This window comes from Fringilla coelebs (assembly GCF_963513975.1).
Source record: "Fringilla coelebs genome assembly, chromosome: 1".
In the NCBI taxonomy this organism is placed as follows: domain Eukaryota; kingdom Metazoa; phylum Chordata; class Aves; order Passeriformes; family Fringillidae; genus Fringilla; species Fringilla coelebs.
The window spans coordinates 100,257,540-100,273,451 of record NC_140028.1 but is presented as its reverse complement, the minus strand read 5'-3'; the positions used below and the strand labels follow the sequence as shown (position 1 = coordinate 100,273,451).

Here is a 15,912-nt window from a genome sequence, read left to right as displayed (position 1 = left end):
TAGCTGGGTCTCTCGCCAGGCTGGGGATGGCAACCATGGCTGGCTGGGATCACCTCAGCAAGTTAAACTTTGTTGGACACCTGCAATTCTGCTCCTCCTGTGAAACATCAACAGAAGTGCCCAGAGGCCAGGCAGCTTTCACAAGGCACAGCACAATTTATTTCAGGAACACAAAGTGTCAGAGGAGCAGGTATCACAGGCCTTGGCAGATATATTAGTGCAGCAATATCAGTTCCTTGTTCCAACCTGGCTCGCCTTCACCTGGCTGCTCTTCGATCCAGGGAGACTGAATTTATCAGGCTGAGTCACTTCTTGTCTTTCCCAGTGCTGTAGCTATCTGGTGCACCCTTCAGCCAGACAAAACCTGGATATGCTGTTTACAGACCTACCAAATGTGACATGAATACCGTTAGCGTTTGCATCTGATTCACTCCTTTACAAGGAGATACAGTCAGTACTTAAATGGAAGGGTTTCTGAATATTCCCAACACATATGGCTTCTGACCTGTCTTCACTGCTTCTGAGGTTCAGCTGTCATTTGTGTTAACATTGGTAGTAGCAATGCAACAAAAACCTTCCACAGAGTGCTTACTGTAGTGAAGGTGTGTTTTATGGTCTTTTAGAGAAGTCCTAGTAAAGAAGCCTGCAGACTGCCAGTTCTTTTCCTTAAATGCATTTAATATGTGGTAGAGGTGTTTACTGTGTGCCAAAGGATTCCCATTTCCATGTATTACTTCTTCATAAAATAACAGCTCTTATGAACATCTTTGTAGATGAATGGGTAGCAAAGAATTTTCCACTGCAGCTATTCATGCTGATTATCAGGAGAGGGAAATAATGCAGACAGGGAGTAACTGTATCCTCATTCCTTCTCAGTGATTTCTAAGGTCCTTATGCCCATGGAATAAAACTGCCTCTGTGCTGTGCAAGGATGACCCATATTGCTGTATAACCTAGACTTATAGTGAAGTCAGTAATGATCATCTTCTAAAATATTTTGGAAGAAATAAGTTGGGGATATTGGTGCACCAAATCCCAGATTTTCGCCTCAATCCTGCAAAAGAAGCATATTCCATGCAGCAAATTCATACCATTGACTGGATAGAATCAATCATGGCACAAACAGTGGACAGAACAGACATAAAATTCTTGGCAGGATAAAGCTTAAAGCAGAAAGATTTGTTCTGAAGAGGTTGCCAGCCATGTGGATTTTGAAATTTCAGCATATGTTTTTCTTCTCTTAGTTTTCTGGTTTAGAACTAAATCCTTCCCATTCCTTAGTGTTTATAACACATTGCACTGTTCATAACACTAGAATATTCCCATGCTGCCTTCCACAACTACTGTAATGACTGTGTATGTATTTAGCTTTTGTAATCTTTCTCATTCATTGATCTCTCTAGCCCTAAAGGCCTTTTTTTTTCTTCACTGGATATCTTTCACTTTGTAATAAGTTTATAACTGAATACCATTTTTCAGATAAATTCAATCCAGATTCTCAAGAGGTTCTTTGCACTGTGGTGCTTCAGTGTACACATCTGAGTTGTGTTTGGATTTTTTTTTCTACTGCTTTATCAGACCACAACCTCCTGTCTAATCTACTGTTCTTTCAACAATTCTGTAAATCCATTTTCCATTTTCCCATTTTACTGCAAATTATTTCCCCCTTATTTAATGAACACTGTTAACCTGGAAAAATGTCATCCTTGTTCACATTTCATATCTTCCAATGTCCCTTTATATCTTGTCTTCGTACTGCCTGGGGCCTGCAGCATCTCTTATTTTAAAATTTTCTAGCAGATTTTGTGGCTGCACTGCTGTGACCTAATCATCATTTTCCAAATTGTACTGTAGTCAATGGGGAGGCTTCCACTGACTGTGAGAACCTTGTTGTTATATTAAAACAAGCAAATAAAATTCTTCCATGTTGTACCTTACCACACATCTGTATGCGCTGGGGAAGTTGGGATCATCCTTGTTTGGATTCCTCCCTCCCATCTTCAGTTCTGTGTGCAAATTGGATGTCATTACTTGTGAATGAGTTTGTGCAATGCATAGGTGAAGTGGAGCTGTTTCTGTACTGAGACCCAAATGTGATCCACTTGCTGCTAGATAAGAATAAATCTTGAGGTGCAGGAGCTTTAAAGGAGAAGCCTGTAGCAGGGAACAGGCGCAGCTGAAGTAGCACTGACAGCTGTGTGCTGCTATCACAGTTCTAAGGGTATGCAGAACCAAATGATACCAGTAGTACTGGACAGATGCCCATCCCATTGCAAACTAACATCTGCTGGGGGGGTTTTAGGCTGCACAAGTTTTTATTTTTGAGCCTCCACTCCTTGCTTTCCTCCTTACTTCTACCTTTTCATCAGATTTGTGATTACAGGAGAGAAATGCATGACTGGTGGGTTGTTCTGGAGCACAGCTCCCTAACACCACCAGGACACCGTAGAAGAATAGAGTCCATTGCCATCAGCTCTGCTTTTAGCCAGAGGTTCCGCTGTTGCAGAGAAGGAGAGGGAAGTCCCTTGAGTGACAGAGCTCAAACTCTCAGTTGTGGTGTCAAGTGCAAGCGAGGAAGTACTGGATCCACAGTTCATCCACAGCCTTCTGAAAACCTACCGGCATATCATTGCCAAGATTTAATAGGGTCTCTGCAATGGCTAGTCATTTGCTTTTTTGACTGTTGTTGGTGTCATGAAAAATGAGAATGTTATCTCCCAGCAGTAATTTGGACAGTGCTGGAGTGGTAAAGGATGTTAAGCGGCTCTGAAATAAGCTAGATGTTCAAAGATAAAAGTGCTTTGCTGAAGTTGAGATTACTTGGTTTTGGGAGTGACTGACATATCATTTGGCTTTAATATCTTAACCCAATTCTTTCTGCTTCAGGTTTGAAATCCACCATGCCTGCATTTCTAATGTGCCTAGAGCAGTTTTATTTATGGCCACCATCTTCTGCCCTTGGTGACCAAGAATTGTTCTAACTTTGCCAACTCACTCCCCATTTTATTACAGTTTTCTCCCTTCCTATTTTCTTTTCATCCTTCTATCGACATATGCCTCTTCTCCACTCATTGTTCACATTTCTTCCTCCCATTTTTTTTTTCTTAAGCTGAGTGAGGGGTTAATTTTTGTGGGATTAAAGCAGAACCATTCATGTGCTTGAGAAAAGCACGTGCAAAACTCTTGAGATCAAGAATTGAGCTTGTAGCACCAGTGAAGGATTAGGCCTTTGTTTTCCAGAACTCTTCTCCCCAGCAAGTTATAGAAGGAGGGATGCTAACTGTAAATTGCAGTATATTAATTGCCTGCAGCAGAAATTGGCAAATGAATTAACAGTGAAGTTTCAATCCACACTGGCGCTTAATACATAACAGCTGAAGTCAATGGAGATGTTCCTAACTATTATTTGTGATTTTTTAATGTGGCATCTTGGTAAATAGGAAATTTGGATCTGCATCTTTGGTATATGTTTCTCTTTAATAGTTTCTCTTCTGCAGAATGATAACTAACTGCTTGTATTGTACAGATCTTTGGAAGAGCAGCTTCCAAAGGGCTGGGTTTTGCAATGCTGAAGGATTGCACAAGGAAACACTTTCATGACAATACAAATCTCAGCAAGCTCCACTTGTGAATTGCAGAGGTTTTTGTCATCATTTTGTGATAGATTGGGTGGTAGGAGAATAAACATCAGAAATATGAAGCTTTTTTATGGCCTACCCCTTTTATTATTATTTTGCAAGATAATTTTATTTTATTGATACTTTATGAAGGTTTTGGAGCACATGTACTTTTAAGAATGGCTGAGGGAGCTGGGGATGTTTAGCATGGAGGAGGCTTAGGAAAGTCATTATCACTCTGTCTAACTACCTGGAAGGACGTTATAGCCAGGTGGGGCCCAGCCTCTTCTCCCAGGCAGCCAGCGATAGGATGAGAGAACACAGTCTCAAGCTGTGCCACGGGAGGTTTAGGTTGGACATTAGGAGGAATTTCCTCATAGAAACGGTGATTAGATGTTGGAACGGGCTGCCCAGGGAAGTGGTGGAGTCGCTGTCCCTGGGGGTGGTTAAGGAAAGACTGGACACGACACTCCATGTGCCATGGAATAGTTGTCAAGGTGGTGTTAGGGCATAGGTTGGACTAAATGATCTCAGAGGTCTTTTCCAACCTAATTGATTCTGTGATTCTGTGATTTATGAAATCTCTTTCCTGCAGCTTTCCATGCTAGTTGCAAAACAGATCAACCAGAGCTCAGCTTCTTTGTACAGAAAATTATTTTTTAAATAATTTTGTTAGCTATCATTGTATGTCATAATACAGACATGCATATTGACCAAAAACACTTTTAAATTTCAAACTAATGCAGATTTATTTAGCTGAAGACTATAAATCCTTATGTAATTTCAGAATTACAGCATTTCCTTCTCAGAAGGGATCAAGACATGAAGCCTAGCTTTTCTTTTTGTGCCATAATTGCATTACGTTTACAGGAAGCAAATTTTGTAGTATGTAGTGTTAAATCAAATTAGTGATTCATAAGAGACTGGAATACTGTATCAGGTTCAGGAACCTGTATGACATTCTATTTCTGTCTCATGTTAATTATTTGTTTCTTTGAATGTAGCACATGTTATTCTAAATTTCTTCGTTGTTAGACTTTGAGAATGTGAAAAAATAGGCTAGTCATATACATCAGCAAAATATTGTTTGAGAAAGGGGAGTTTGTTTTTAATTTCTGCCTCCTAAGTAAAACCAAACAGACTAAAAGGGTCACTCAGATATTTGTAATTTAGACTCCATCAGTCTTTCTGAAGAAGATGTATTGACTATCTGATTGCTTCTCTGTGGGAATTTCAGATAAACTTTTAAATACCAAGGTCCTATCTATTTAGTGGGGCTTCTGACAGCACTTAAAGTCCCCATTAGATTATTCACAGATCTTTTTGAGGGTGGCCTTTATCAACATTTTCCCTAATTCCTCTGAAGAACAGCATGCCTTTTGTCAATTGGATTCTGTCTTTCATCTGAAAGATAAGTTTCTTCGGTGGCCATGGTTCTTTATCTCTCTCTAGTGCTTGTGAAGTATATTGGGATGCTCAGCATGGAAGTGACAGCACAGAATATTTTTAGCAGTAAAAGGCTGTGCTTGGCAGTGTGTCTGGTTTGGTGAGGAGAAGCAGTCCATCAGATTGCTGCTGGTTCCCAAAGCACTTGCTGTCATTTGCTGCTGGTGTGCCTTGGTCCCTCTGGCCGCTATTTGGAGCCAGGCTGCCTGGCTCCTGGTTGTGCATCACCTTCCTCGTTTCCTCTAGGTCCCATGGGAGCTCTGTGGGAGCTCCTGCTCCTGTCCCAACAAAGTCTTGTAGGTCTGTAGCCACCTCCCCTCTCAAGCAAGAGGCAGCTGGCACTTCTGCATGCCCAGGGGCAAGGGGGGGCAGAGAGCAATGACTGCTGGCTCCCCATCTTAGACACCCTCACCATCCCCAGCTCTAGCTCCAGGAGCAACTCACGATGTTCAAAGTGCAGCACATCCCAAATACTCCCCCATTTTCATCCTTAATTAGTAAGTAAGCTGTCTACTGTGCAGGGAAATGAAACCTAAGAGCAATTGCAAAGCGTTTGCTTTTTGGACAAGCAGGGCCAAACCCAAGCTATGCAGAGGAAGCAGATAGCTAGTTTAAAGGTTAATCACATTTCAAAAATAGGGGGAGGGAGATGCATTACAATGCTTAATTGGAAAAATGTCAAAAGGCATTAGCTGCTGCCTGAAATATATGAAAGGGAACAGCATTAACTTTGCTGTTCATTTTGCATGGAGGTGAAATGAAGTATTCACCATTTACCTTTGGAAATTAAGATGCAACATGCTTTAAAGGTCAGTTCCTTTGTTTTGGGGATTCTCAATAGAAACAGGAAATAAAATTTGTTTTCCTTTGCACATACTCTTTCACCTTAGCATACCATTCCATCTATATGCTTACCATTGGCATGAATGTTGATAAATACATGTACATACATCTGCACATAGTGCCCTAAGGAGCATTGTATTTCAGATGCACAATTGTCTTTGTCAATGTTCTACATACATAACGTGTGTGTTCAGGGAATAGCATGCCTGGAATAATGTTACTTGCCAATTAAAACAGGTCGACCAGGCATATTCATACATTCCAGCCTCCTGACGAGTTTCAATTACTGCTATTTTTAACTTGCCAGAGGATATTTCTTTCTTATCTTTCACCTTCCAAAAATACATACCTTCAAAAACTGGAAGAGCCAAACTTTCCTTTTGGACCTGAATGTATTCTTCTAGTGATGAAATTTTTCTGGCTTAAAAATTCCAGTGAACATAAATTTCTACTAGACTAAAAATAATTTTTATTTCTTTGGAATTAGGGACTTAGCTCTTTCAAAAGAGACAGACAGGGTCTGACTGTGAGAACAACCTACATATTGGATTTCTAAATCATCACATTTTTAAACATGTTTTGTATACAAATTGGTTTTTTGCATAAAGGCTTCACTGCTCCTATTCAGGCACTCTGCATATTGCAGAGCTCCATAAGCTCACATTAAGTTATCCTTTCTTCTATCTGAACCTGTATTCCATCAGTGGCCACTGTCCATAAACTGTGTGCACATGACTAGCTCCATGTATGCATCCCTTCCCTGGGGACCTGCTTTTCTCTGTATGCTTCCCACACACCCCTGTCTCTTGCCTCCATGGCAGGAGGCAGTGTGCAGGTGTTATTCAGCAGAAGCAGCTTGTTCCAGATTTCCTGTGGTCTCACCTGTCAGCTGTAACCATAGACTGGCTTGCTTGCCCTTCCCTTCTTGTGGTGTTCTACTTTGGACTTGCAGATGGATAGTGGCCCTTCTTCTCAGCCTGGTTTTCCAGGCTTCCGACACTTTTTCAACAAAATAGAGGAAGGGTTTTTCTGGAGTCATGCCCATTAGTTCAGCTTGCAATAGGGATGTGATTTAGTTTAGGTATGGGCATATGTCAACATCTCTGTCAAATTAGAGGGGTTTTGTGTGGCAGAGTTCATGCTGCCTTTGTGCCAGCTGTGGGAAGCAACAGCAGTGGAAGTGCCAGCTGGTTTCCTCAGATACTGCCAATGAACACAGTATTTTAAAGCTGATTTTGGGATCTCCAGTGCCACTAAACTCTGGCCTAACATGCTTGCAGTTTCTTAAGCAAGGCCATTGAGTCCAGCTGAGCTAAGCCTCCTTAGGCAAGCATGGTATTTTATAAATAGTATATTTTGAGGGACAGTAATTACCCATGCATCATCACAACATGGCAGGTGTTGGAGCATCTCCAGCAGCTTACAGAGACTAAATATGACAAATAAACATCACAAGTGATGAAGCCAGGGAACAGCATACCGGAACTGAGGGATACTCTCTCTGCCCCATCAGGATGAGAGCCAGACAGGGTTCCCAGGCTCCAGTTCAGTGCAAGATTTCAGTATATGCTCACCTTTAAGTATAAAGTGTTTGCTGCGCCAAAGCAAAAGGGATAGGCTTAAGTCATCTCACAAGTACATAATGTTCCTAATTCCAAAGAATTATGTACATGATCCTTGATCATCTGTATCCAGGTTGGTCCTTTACTAAAGGTATTCATAAGTAAACCAGTGTTCTGAGAGTAATAGTTGTATACTTACCTGTTTTTTTAGATGTATATAATTTGGAATTCAAAAGAAGACACAACCAACTAGAAAGTATAAAGTGAGAATCATACCAGAGATTTTGCTATTGAAGGATTACAGCAGAGATGCACTTCAAAACAGAGCATGAAACACAGCTGGTGAAATAATTCCTGACAATTAGCCAGTCAGCAAAGGGCAAATTTATTATAGATAGCATTGCTATTTATAATTATCCATTTCAATTGTTAATGATCTCATTAGAAGGAATTCTGTTGTCATCCCTCAAGAGAGTAACACCAAAGAGTTCAGTGTTGGTACTCAGTCACCTTCCTTCTTGGAGAGCATGGCTATGTAGTGCCAGTGGGACAATATTGACATCTGTTTGCTGCTTTCTTCTTTCAGTGAAAGTGTAGTTTCCTTCAATTTAGTTTCCTTTATTAAAGTACTGTGAGAGTCTTTGGGTTTCCCAGCTTTGTCTGTTGGCCTGCCTCTTCGGTTCTGCAGTTGGTCACACCACCCCTGTGTCCTCAGGCACTGTGTCTCTTGTTGTAGGGCATTATCTTTGTTTTCTCCTTGAAACAAAGCCAATTCTTCACAGTGTTTACAACTGAAGTATCTTTATGTCAGATTAAGTGGTTCACATTTTTTATCACTTTTAATGCAACTAATAATTAACATAATTGTCTTCAGAAGTGAGTCTCAGCACCACCCAAGACTTCTTCTGTAGCAAGCAAGGCTGAGTTGGTTAAAGCACATTTGTACAAATCTCTGTTAAAATTAAAACTGTTGTTATCACTGAGAGGAAAAACCCAGGAGGTTGCTGGCTGGACTCTGCAGGTAGAGATTGTGGCTTTTGCTTTGTCAGAGCACAGCTGTGAAATCCATTTCATCCCACTGAAGCTGAAGCAATGAGCCCATGGCCCAGCCCATTCTAGATTGCTGCTTCAGCCACTTTGACTGAACTTTTAAAATAACATTATTGAATGATAAATCTGATTTCTCAACATGTCATGCCAAGCTCTCTACTAGCTCTAGGATATTCTGTCAAGCCAAAGGTGTGATTTTAGCCTGATTCTCTGCTGTGTGTATTGTCATAGCAGACACTCACTGAGACCAATCTTCTTTGTTTATAGATGAGGTCTTGTCAGAAAACTTTCTGGACTACAAGAACCGTGGTGTCAATGGATCTCACCGGGGTCAAATTATTTGGAAGATTGATGCCAGCTCTTACTTTGTGGAGCGTAAGTATTTTTCCAATTCTGCTATGATTTAATGAATTGCTCCAGAATAATAATTCATCTATTACTGTTGCTTTTATGATGTTCTTATACCCAAAATGTCCCTTAGAAAAGGCCAAAAATGTTACCAAAATCACTGAATATGTTGATAGAAACTGAAACACTTGGTGGAATAGTAACCTACAGTTTCTGCAAACAAATTTAGTGGGCATTGACTTAATTACTTTTTTTTTTTAATACAGTTATGGATGTGGGTTTTACTCAATTTGCTATTATTTGGACTAATGAGCTGCATTAACTTTAATATGGTTTTAAGGAAAACAGGAAGTCAGGGGCATAACGTCATTCCAGGAAGAATCACGTTGGCTTTTAATTGGAAAACTTCATGGTGCATCTGGCTTCTAACAGACTCAGGTGAATTCAGAAGCTGAAAGGGTCAAGTTCTGATTATCATCTACACTAATAAAAGTGTAACTATATGTATTTGCAGCAAGATACATTGAATTCAAATTAATTTTTCCTCATTATATTAATATTTTATCCAGGGCATTTGATACAATGCAGTATAAATCTTTTCCATCCTCTTTGCAGTGAAAATACAGAAACACTGGATTTGCTACTGCAAAGTACTAGGTTCCTTATACAGCAAGTTAATATTTCCAGCCTTGACTGTTACATCTCCCTGACCATTTAAATCCTTCCTCTTTTCCATGAGATTTAACATGTGTTAGTGTAAATGCAATTTATGATCATCTTTGGGTAGCTATAGGGTACTCAAAATACTGGACTGAAATCTATAGCAAAACATCTGTGGTGAAAGAGCCACATATATCCTTAAGGAGGAATTAAGCATGAAGAAGAGTACCATGAAGCAATTTCAGTTTTACAATTGAACTGCATATTTCCAATGATCTGCCTTAGGCTCCTGGACAAAATTTAGAAGTTTGGTAAAAGCATTTATAAATTGCTTGACAGGTATATCTGTCTAAGATTGTCTATATTTGAGAGCACTCAAAGGAATCTTTGATATAACCTATATTTTAAAGGGTTTGTAAAGGACATGAGTTGTGCTTGTCAAATCTATGATTTAGATCTTAAATATCTGGTATCAGCAAGGATGTTGCGTGCAATCATTTTGCAGCTGCTCAGTCCTTGAAGCAGGTTCACTCTTTGCAGTATGGAGTATTGCTGCTGGTCTGTAATTCCTAGTGTTAAACTGAGAATGTTGTTCTAAAGAATTTAGGGACCTGCTGAAATGTGTACAGGACATACAGGATGGTTATATCTTGTGTTTTGAAACATGCAAACATGCTTGGATGGGAAACTGCTTAACATATAAGAACATGGGATTTTTTTCAGTTATCCTGGTTTTGGGGCAGAAATTCATTACAGTGTCTAATCTTTAAAGCAGGTTCTACTTTGCAGAGGCTTTGAGCCATGGTTACAAATTCATGAGACTGATCATATTTTCTTTTAGCTGTTAAAGAACTGTGGGAAGGAGATAAAATATCCCAGAATGGGTATTCAAAGAGACTTCAGTACCTTGGATTATTGAGGAAGGGCAGAAGTGTGACGAGATTGCTGGTAGCTTCCTTGGCTAATCCACAATACAAAACAAAGAGGCAACATGAGAAATGCTTAGGAGAAAGCCTCTTTAGGAGGGCCACTTTTCATTAAAGGCTCAAATGCACAATGAATTATGTCAGCTTAATAGGTTGCCCCCATTAGCAGAGACACAGTAGCTGTTGTTAATTGATTGCATGTACATTCTTCACTTGCCCTACTGTAAGAAAATGCAAATTAGCATAACCATCCTTCATTGATGCTTGGAACTAACTTGTACTACACCATAGCTGGGCAGCCCATGCTTGATGAGTTGCTGCCTCTTGGTAATTTGTTATACTCCAACCATTAGGTTGAGAACGTCAGCCCTGAGATTTTGTACCCGTGTGCTCATCAAGGACAAATCATTGCCCTGTCCAGAATTGAAATAGGAGAAAATGAAGCAGGCAGTAGTAAATAACAGCATGTGCAGATACTCTGAGAGCTACTTGACTACTCAAGTGGGAAGTTAAAGCAGTAAAGAATGTTGATGTATGCTGGTTTTATATATCTAAAGGCATATTTGAGGATTCCTGCCCATTGCTGAGACTTATATATGAAAGCACACAGCTTTGCAGATGATTAAATGTTATGTTAAAATTGCAGTGTCTGAAAACCTTGTGTATTTTCTATCCAAAGAGGATGGTGTAAACCATCTTCCATCAGACTTTTATTTTTTTAGACAGAGATCATATCTCCCTTTTATGTTGCATAGCATAACATTTCTAGGGATCAGAGAGATACTGATTATCGAAATAAAACTCAGCTAAGGAATGTAGCTAAGGTGTGGTCATTTATTTTCAAGGTATCCATATTGTTTTCCCATACATTATTAAAATCCCCTTAACTTACTATTGATTGGAGTCTTCCTGATTATAGCATTAATTCTCAAAAAACCAGAGTAGCTCACTTACAAAGGCAGCTCTTAATTTCTGCTTTTGCTTCTCCAGTAACTATTCATACTTTGGTATCCTTTTACCACATGAGTCAATTGACTATCAAGTACACATTGCTTCAGAAAATATTATCGTATAAATTGCAGTGTTTGTCCTGGAGCTATGATAAAGGGGAGATCAGTGAATGGCCAAATAAAGAATCAGCCTTACATAGAGAATTTAAATTTTTCAAGAGTTTTAGGCACCCCATGCAGATTGGTTTATACCCTTGCCTTGAAATATTAAAGGTTAAATATTTTTGGTGGTACTATTGTATGAGGCTTATTATAGGGAGACTGTGGAATCATCCTGGCCAACCACAGAAGCTAAAATTTTTATGCTGTCAGTTAGACTGTAGGACTCCCCACAGCTTGTTTTTGTACCATATTTAAGGAAATTACCCTTATGCTGTGACCAGCCAGCCATCTGACAGCTTAAAAATAAATCTTTGAGCTTTTTTTTATTAAAGAGCTTTGTGGGGCAACTTGAAAAATCAGAGATATCAAAGACTAGCTGATTTGAAACAGTGTAACTCCTATTAATAGGAAAAAAAAGAAGCATTAGAAAAGAGGTCAAGTATATAGAGGGTTATTACTCATTTCTATATTTTGACTGGGGAGGCATGTATAATATGCTTAGGAGCATTTTGTTCAAATGCATAACATTCCACAGTCATTTATCCTTTCTTTCCTGCATTTTTTTGAAAATTAATGAGCAAATGAAATATGATGCTCTAATTATGTAACCTGTAGTCATTATACATAAACCACTCTTTAGGTACTTAACAGATTGCTGATATCTTATCACTGTAAATAGTAACTTGCTTGCAATGGGCAGGCACCTGGAATAGAAATGGGTGAAGGAAGGGAAGAGCCTCTGAAAGTTATTTTCTTCATGGCAGCAGATTATCACAATGAAATATATCAAACACAGTTGTAATGATAATTACTGGCCAAATCCATCAACCTACAGGATCACACTAGAGAGGAATTGTGCACGTGGGCAGAAGAAACTAGTAATATATTGTGAGAGGTTTGTAAAAGTGCACAAGGAGTGGAGAGCACAAAGGAAGAAGTGAAAAGAAATTTCAACCATTTCAACCATTTTCTTCCTTAATTGCACTTCTTTTATAAAACTGGAATTCTACTATTTCAGATGCTGCTCCATTGTTGAAGCTATACTTTCATGCTATTCTCAGTGGATTGCCCAGTCAGAATCTTTGGGTTCTTTTTTCAGGTATATTTATAATCTCACCAATTAAGAAAATACTTTCTGTGAGCTCAACAGCAAAGCAAAATTGTTTACTCCTTTTGGAACGTGCTTCTATGCTTTGGGAGTGTTTGGGCAAAATATGTGTTGCTTTTGAATTTGCTAATAGCCTGATTTAGACCATCTACAAAGCTCTCTCAGTTTTCAAAACACAGATAATTCCTTAACATGTACCCATGCAGCATTTTCAGATGCCACAGACATTTAAAGCTTGTATTTGTTTCAGCAATCTACTTTTTCAGTCCTTGAAAAGGACGAACACCTTTCCCAGAGAAGGGTATGCCTTTCCACTTTGCATGTCACCAACTTGCAACATAATGTTGCCAGATAGATATGTATTTGGTACGAGTCAGAGAGGGAATTGCTTCCAAATGTTCTATTTCCAAATGCCAGCAGAGCAGAACTCATCTCCTGTTAATACTCAGCAAACAAAAGCCCTAACAGCTGAAGAGGCAATGTTGCACTACAGCCAGTTTTGCATTTCTGCAGAAGTCTGGCAATTTTGGTTTTTCTGACAAGTCAGTGGCAAACACTAACCCCCCACCGTAGCCATGAACTGGTCAGAGTATGAGGGGGGGAAGGAGGAGTGAAGAGAGGCTCTATGCCACTAGGGATGTGGACCGTGTGTTTAGGCTTGGAGGGCATTGCAGTGAAAGAACCAGCCTATAGTGGGTTTTCCAGGAAAGGAAATATGTTCTGCTGCACTGCAATTTCTGGCACGTTTTTTGGTTTACACAGCAATACAGAGAGAGCATATCCAAGAGACCATTTCACTGAGGTGCATTGCAGCAATATCCTATAAACATTGTATCAAACTAGCATATCCTTACAATGATGAGTAATGTTTTGACACTATTCAGAATTGCACTGACAATAGCTAGATAGCTGGGACCCCTCCTAAACTACAGGCCTTGCTAAAGATTGTTCACTACTTGACAACCAAGAACTACTTCCAAGGGTAACCAGTCATCTGTGTTGCGTTTTTATTTGAAAACTTATGGAGCAGTTGTTTGGTTAAATTTGTTGCTGTTGTTGGTGATGAATTTTGAATAACAATGATGAATGACAGGCCCTTGCAGAAAAGAAAAATAACAGTCATTTATTCCTATTGGCTAGAAGGGAAATAATGGTAAAAAAAAGGTGCAACTAAAGTCAGATATCTGAGAGATTCTGGTACATCTTCAGATAGAAGATGTATATTCTATGTTATGGTTTATATATGCTGTGTATGTGTGCATTTATGGAGTACGTATAGAAATGTCCCCAAACTAGCAATCAGCCCTTTTATCTGGGGCTCTCTCTAGAAACTATATCTTTTGAAAGCTGATATAAAGGCTGCCTTCAAAGTACAAATAATTGAAGGATGTTCCAGCCTTGAATATTTCCAAATAAATGAGGCACATTCATGTCAATAAAAGCTTAATGAAGCCAGAGTATTTACAAATTTTTCTTTTTTATGTACAGATTGTTGAGAAGTTCAGCCCACTAAAATAATTTCCGGTCTCCATTTTCATTACCACAATGTCTCTCAAATAATATACTCTTCACTTCATGAAAGAGTACATGAGAAGCAAAAATATAGATAATGCTGTTGAAGTCCATCCTGATATAACTTTAATCGTGACCTACAGTCATGCTGCATGACTTTAACTTTCATGAGTCCACAGACAGTAAAAACTGGAGCAATACAGAAGTATTTTCAACCGTGTTAAGATGATTTAGAAATAAAACAGAAGTGTCAGGGGAAAAAACAGGTATGAAGTAATAAGAGAGGTATGCCCCAAATTTGTAACTATTGCTTGGTTGTCCACCTTGTTTTATGGTTCTTTCTCTTCAGCTCTTTGCCCGTGTATTCGTCTTATTGATGCTGTTTGGTTGTCTTCCACCCGCCACACAGTTTTTAAATTTCTTATACTTTTCCTCAGCTTGTTATCCTGATAGTAGTTTAATATTCATACTTAAGCCAAGCTTAGCTTTGGGAAGTCAAGCGCAGTCTGAAACCAGATGTTGAGATTCCTTAAGAACCCTGCACTTGGGATCCTTTGGTAAGCCCTTTAATCTTTGCCTTTCTTGCATTTCTTGTCAGTTCTCCTCTTACAAAGTCTTTCTGTGCCTGGAATGTAGGCAGCAGACTATCATAAATGGAAATGTGGGTCAATCCACCCAAGGCACTAGACAACCATTTCTCAGCTTCTGGCATGGTTTCACTATGGTAGCTTAACCAAGAGACTTGTTTGCAAATCGGGTTTTTCTTGGTCTTTCTCTCCCTTTCCACAACTTGTTTTGACATTTTGAGACATTTTGTTTGTTGTGTGGAGATCACAGCTGTTTGTCTTTTCATTTGCACACCGGGAAGGAAGGAGATGTTTTTCATGGCAGTGCTTAAAGAAATTACAAGGAATTTGCTTTGGCAAAGCTAAGACTGAAATGAGAGTTTTGATAGGTTGGTAATAGGAGTTGCAGAAAGCTTTGAATGAGAAATAATGCCTGATTTTAGGCATGGATATCAGAGCAAGTCCTTCTTCACTAAGCCCTAGTTCCCTGTCACAGAGATTACAGTTTACATGGACCCTTTCCAGCCACTTAAACAAGCACAGACACTGTATTAATGCTTCAGAGGCTGGACATCATTTAATTCCCAAAGAAGTGGTCAAGAAGATGCAGCAACATTTAACTAAAATTTTAGTTCAAATCTGGAGGAATCTAACTGTAGGTGCCAAATTTTGAAAGTATGGGTTTACATATGTGTTCATTTAGGTCTTCCAGCAGTATCCTCAGCCACTTTGTATTTGTTTTAAATTCCCAACTCCTGCATATGTCATGTGTTTTGTGCTTCACCTTTGGAATCAACCAGTATACCACTGAGCCTATCATGCCCTTGAGGAAATGAAGAGAGATTCCTGAAGGAGTGCAGCTAGTAGCTGTCTTTTTCTCATCTAGCCCAGTGTTTGATAAATGTGTGAACCGATAGCTATTGTTTTGCTGCTCTGAACTTTGGCTGTGCGGTATTCTGCACAACGGGTGCTGAAGTCACGGGATTTATTATAATGGATCGCTGTAACTTAGATAGTGTTATTTTGTCATTGATAATCTTTCTGCTATCGACAGTAAAAGATTACGGTGTCACCTCCAGCTCACAAATCAGTTAGTCTTTGCCACTGTTAAATGCTTCTGGAAAGTTTTTCCAGATAACGCTGTCTAGGGATTTGGCAGAAT

General features: G+C 39.3%; 1 protein-coding gene across 1 annotated transcript in view; it reads left to right on the top strand.

Moving 5' to 3' along the window:
- The window catches only part of HECW1 (HECT, C2 and WW domain containing E3 ubiquitin protein ligase 1), a gene marked incomplete at its 3' end in the record, with an annotated part of 249,851 nt that overhangs the window by 92,748 nt on the left and 141,191 nt on the right, over window positions 1–15,912 (top strand). The window contains exon 3 of the mRNA XM_084209598.1: window positions 8,786–8,893. Within this exon, the coding sequence (XP_084065724.1) occupies window positions 8,786–8,893 (108 nt within the window). The remainder of the gene's footprint in view (window positions 1–8,785; window positions 8,894–15,912) is intronic.